Source organism: Asparagus officinalis, chromosome 8, assembly GCF_001876935.1.
Source record: "Asparagus officinalis chromosome 8, Aspof.V1, whole genome shotgun sequence".
Classification (NCBI taxonomy): Eukaryota; Viridiplantae; Streptophyta; class Magnoliopsida; order Asparagales; family Asparagaceae; genus Asparagus; species Asparagus officinalis.
This window is the reverse complement of record NC_033801.1, coordinates 96,517,285-96,522,686: the sequence shown is the minus strand read 5'-3', so window position 1 is coordinate 96,522,686 and position 5,402 is coordinate 96,517,285. Positions and strand designations below refer to the sequence as shown.

At 42.8% G+C, this 5,402-nt stretch overlaps 1 protein-coding gene across 1 annotated transcript; it reads right to left on the bottom strand.

The window, feature by feature from the left end:
* Positions 3,565–4,966, bottom strand: LOC109821568 (STOREKEEPER protein-like). The gene is made up of 2 exons (XM_020387746.1): positions 4,836–4,966; positions 3,565–4,725 (listed from the first exon to the last, which is right to left on the bottom strand). Exons 1-2 carry the CDS (start codon positions 4,964–4,966, stop codon positions 3,735–3,737), a joined length of 1,122 nt encoding a protein of 373 aa, XP_020243335.1. The 3' UTR covers positions 3,565–3,734.

Below are 5,402 nucleotides of genomic sequence, written 5' to 3'. Positions count from 1 at the left end.
AAATGTCAGAGGGCAAGTTCAAAATATGAAATCTGGAAGATAATGCGACTAAAAACAAAAACTGTGACTTCTATATACCTTGGCAAATTCGACTAAAAACTAATCTAATAAGAAATTCACAAAAAAGCTAAATATAAAAAATAAAGAAATTGTACCTTGGCAAATTGACTTTACAGCCAGTTCTATAATGCCCGAGTTCACCACATCTGCTACATATACGCTTCTTCCTCTCTCTCTTTTCTTGTGCTTGTTCTAATCCTGACTGAATTCTAGTAGCATTGCGTGGCCGACCTTTAGTCCTTGCAGATTTTTCAGGATCACGAACTGTAATCTGAGGAATGTGCTCCATTGTATGTGAAATGGGTGCGGAAATCTGAGGATTATCTTCTGTTTCTGTTTCTCTAACTTCTTCTTCAAGTGATTCTATGAATTTTGTTAACACATTATCTAATTTCTGCATCCTTTCTTCTGAATCAAATGCAAGCTCGAGCGCATTATTGAATTTTGCTCTTAAAGCCCAAGATTTCAACAAATTAATCTTCTCTTCACAGCTTGTGAGGTTTCTTCCAAATACAATATTGCCAACCCCAATGTTACGATGTCGAGCATGTATAGTCCAACGGTGTAGGATGTAATGGTCGGGTAATGAAGAAATTTGGCTAGCCATCATTAGCGACAATATATGTCTACATACAACACCATTAGTTTCAAACAAAGCACAAGAACAAATGAATTGCATCTTACTGGATTCTTCATAAGTAACCACCTCCCATTTTTCTCTATCTGCAAACTTACAAATCTTGTATTCAATAATATCCCCATCTTTGCTCAATTCTTCACAAAACTCTGTAGCAAATCCTTTGAATTCAGTTTGGAACACATCAAATATGTTGCGTGTATACATTTCTCCAGCTTGGACCCCAATCGGATGTCCAAGGAGCATGACAGGCTTTGTGTTAAGACTCTTAAAATCTTCATGAGCTTCACTTAAGCGACGATGAGTTAATGCTTTTTCATATTGTAATACAAACTCGTGTAATTGAGTCCGTGAGTTAACATACCCATCAAAAAATGCATTAATACTTTCACTTCTTTGGCTCGATCTCATTCCAGCAAAAAAAGTGTCCTTCAAATAACATGACACCCAATGTTCTCGATATTTGTAAACAGTTTGCAACCATCCATCCCCTTCTTCATTTATATCAAACTTCTCCTTCATCTCTAGCCAATATCCTTCACACTGTTCAATTGAAGAACTATTACACCATAAGCCCCAATACCTTTGAAACTGTTCACCATAACGAGAAACCAAAGTAGGCAAATGATCAATAATGTGCTTTTGCATGTGCCAAAATCAATAACGATGTCTTGTTAGTGGAAACACAGAGTGAATAGCATTACACATGGCTCTATCCTGATCTGTTATAATAGCACCTGGTTCAACCCCATGCATGCATTTCAGCCATTCTTCAAATAACCACACAAAGGTATCTTCTTGTTCATCAGCTAATAATGCACAACCAAGTAAAGTGGACTGTCTATGATGATTCACACCAGTAAATTGAGCAAATGGAAGACTGAACTTATTAGTTCTGTATGTCACATCAAACACAACAACATCACTGAATTGCAAATAAGACGCTCTTGATCTTCCGTCAGTCCAGAAAACACTCCTCATTTGTCCACTATTGTCCACTTCTATTGCAAAATAGAATTCTGGATCATTCGCTGTCATACTCTGAAAATGTTTTATGATAGATATGCATTCATGGTCAATATTGTTGACTCTCTGGTATCTGATGTGATCAATACACTGTTGTGGTGTCACTAATTCGCCTTCTCTTCCAGTGGTTGCGTTAATGACGCGAGAAATAGTGGATGGAGGCATTCCTTCTTCTTGCAAGACTCTCAATAAGTCTTTTACAACTTTGAGATTTATGGAATTGTTGGTGTGATCTGTGCATCTTTGCTTTGTCTGGACTACTCAACACATGATTTGTATGTTCTTCAACAAACCCCGTGACCTCCCACGATTTGTCCTCCAATACTTTAACTCTCATCATTGCCTTACATCCCACTCGGGTCTCTCGCCGAAAAGGCATCTCCATCTTGTCTCTATTAGATCTATAGCCCTCCTTATCACAAACAAACTTTCTATCCAGCACGTCTCTTGTCTTCTTCGAGTAATTTACCGTGCTCTTCCTTATTCCAAAACCCATCAACAATGCGTAATGGTTATAATAGTTATAAGCTTCTTCATAAGTATTAAATTTCATTCCGAGTAGTGGCTTAGGAGCATTTTCTGTACTGGCAGAAATTTCAATTCCACTAGCACTTGATTCTCCCATTCCGAACACTTTTTTTGTTGTAAAAGAGATGCATGGACTCATCAAGAAACAACTATAAAATACCCAAATATCAATTTCAGTTTAAACTCTCAAAACAATCTAGTGTAAATCTACTATAGTCATCAGCATATAAAATGTCTGAAATGCCCGTGAATAAAATACATGAATTTATAACCAAGACTCAATAAGAAAAATACATGAATTTATAACTGTTATCATGATTGACTCATGTACATAACTTCTTCACGTTTGTGTCCATATATGGTAAGAAAATAATAGAAATTGGTTGATAAAATATTTTGAAAGAAGGAATCATGCAAATGAACTACATCTCTGTTTCTACTAACACCAAAATACATGAGCATCTTTGCAAGCTCGGTGAAGGGTTAACCCCTGCCTAACCCGATTTCAGATTCCTACAGAGAAAATTAAAACAACTCTTTTTCAGAACACATCCTTGGCTATTTGACATCAATGTACTTTAATTTGAAATGTAAAAAACTCTTTTTTCTTTCTCATTAATATACGATTCCGAAATGTAAAAAACTCTCATTAATATACGATTCCGGAATGAACTACTCTTTTTTCAGAACACATCCTTGGCTATTCCAGAACACATCCTTGGCATTCCTTCTTCTTGCAGATCCTTAATTCCACTTTCATTATTAAAATCACAGAATCAGGAGATTTCAAACATAAGCTATAGAATAATTACCTGAATCTCGTGGCGGTGCGGTGCTCGGTCAGTGGTGGTGGTGGATGGGGTCACGACGGATGGAGTGAGAGAGGGGGCAGTGCTCGGGGGGTGCGCTGCTCGGTCTGGGGTCACGAGCGACGGAGAGGGCTGGAGATCGTGGGATTCGTGGTGGTTCGGTGCTCGGGGGGTGCGCTGCTCGTGGCGGTGCCGTCGGTCTGGGGTCGCGAGCGCTGTGGGGAGGAAGCGGATCTGGTGGCGGCGCGAGAGAGATCGGTCGTGGCGGAGCGGTTTTTGGGGTGTAGGATCTCGTGGTTGCAAGGGATTTATGGGATCTGAGAGGGGGAGGAGGAGGGATTGAGAGATTTGAGAGATAGAAGAGAGACCGATCTGAGAGAGATTGAGGAAATTGGGGATAGTTTTGATTTTTTGGGGAAGAGAGCGCTGGGTCATGCCAAATAACCGAGATAAACCCTACAATTTGCATCAAAGTCTAAAGCTAAGACATTAACCCAACTACTATGAAGCCACGACATCCGCACATCAAACTCGGTTCATATGCCAATTAACCGAGATAAACCCTACAATTGCATCAAATTCTAAAACTAAGGAATTCTTGCAAAAGCAGCAGCAGCTAATTGATTACTAAATATCATAAATTGTTACCAACGAGACTTATTAGCTTCCCGAACTCACTCCGTACTCGCCTTCTTCATATCCTCCAAAAACTTTTCGTAGGCTGCTGTCTTCAACTTTATCTCCGCCACCTTTTGCTTCTTAAAATGGGCCTCCAAAAGCCTGGCGTCCTCCGGGTCGTAAAACGTTTCCATTAGCCCCGCAGATAGGGACCTCCCCAGGGCATCCAGCAAGAAGGGGTACTTCCTCTTCAGACTCCCTGATCCGGCAGCGCCTTCACTACCGCCCGGCACGGTCGTCGCCCTTTCAGGTTCCGCGACTTTCTTCGCCTCGGTATCGTCACCGGGCACCGCCCCCCAAATTCTCTCGGACAGTTGGTACACTTCCTCATCGTGAGCTCCCCTGAACCTGGTTGTTTTCCCTCTGTTCGCCGCACGGCGCTCGTACTTCCTCCTCAACCTCCTAACCTTTTCGTAGAGCTGCGAATCACTAACCTCGATGCTCAACGAGTCTCTCATAAAGTCGTGGAAAAGCCGGATCCCCGCCGGGTTGATCTTGACGGGGCCGTGCTCGGCCTCAAACCTAGTCATACCCTTGAGGATGCCTATCTCGTCCTCGAGGGTCCAGATCCGCTGGAACGGGGTCTTGGGACCGGCGTTTCTTCCTTTTCCGTTCGGCTTCCCTCCCCCGTCACGGGGTCTGAGCACGGGGGTGGCTGCCCGGGCCTTCTTGGTATTGGGCAGGCGTTCTCCGTCCTCGTCGCTGCTACTGGAGCCCGACTCGCCCTCCTCATCTCCTCCACCGTTGGCCGCGTCCTTTCCGTTTGGCTTCTCGCTGGCATCGCGAGGCTTGAGGGCGGGGATAGCCGCTGTAGCGGAGATGGGCTGGGGCCTCTTGGCTTCAGGTTGGTTTACTTCTTCGCCCTCTTCATCCTCGCTTGATTCGGTCTCGTAGCCGGTTTCTTCTTCCTCCTCCTCTTCTTCTTTTTCCTGGTTGTTGGCTGGGGCTTGGGTGTTGTTGGGCTTCTTGATGACGGCTCCGCTCCTCCTCCATTGGAGGCGGAGGATGATTCTCGATCCTGATCAGATGAGGAAGAAGGTGGCGGTCGCTTTTCCGCCATCGGCTTAGGGTTGTTATCAGGAGGGGGAGGGGCTTGCTTTTTCGCCAACAGGTTAGGGTTAGGAGGGGGAGGCGGTTGCTTTTTCCCCAGAGGGTTAGGGTCAGGGTTTTTGTGTACCTCTCGAGGAGAATGAGGGTTGGGAGCAAGAGGTGATTGCTTCTTCGCCATTGGGGTTAGGGTTTTAATTGCGTTTTGAGATATTTTGTGGGGGAAGATGAGAAGGCCCGCTGTGAATAAATAGATCGCGCTTGGGAATATTTTCGCGGTTTTTTTTCTTCGTTCTCTAAATCAGATGCGGATTCTTATCGCTGATTCTGTTTTGATTTTATTCCGAATAGTCAATTAGCATAATCAGCGTGCTTTTGTCTAATATAACCCATTTTCCTAATTTATCTCCCGTTCCCTCCGTTTCTTTGTCCCGCTCTTTTTTTTTAAATTTTCTCCCTACTTTTCCCCTTTTGTAAAATTTTCCCGCCTCACCGGTTATTATTATTTTAGATTTAAACCATTTTTTACATTTATTTTTATATCAAGATATTTGTCATATTTTTATACTAGAAAAATATTTCATTGGTTTCATTTCCCAAATTGATTTTAGTCGCAA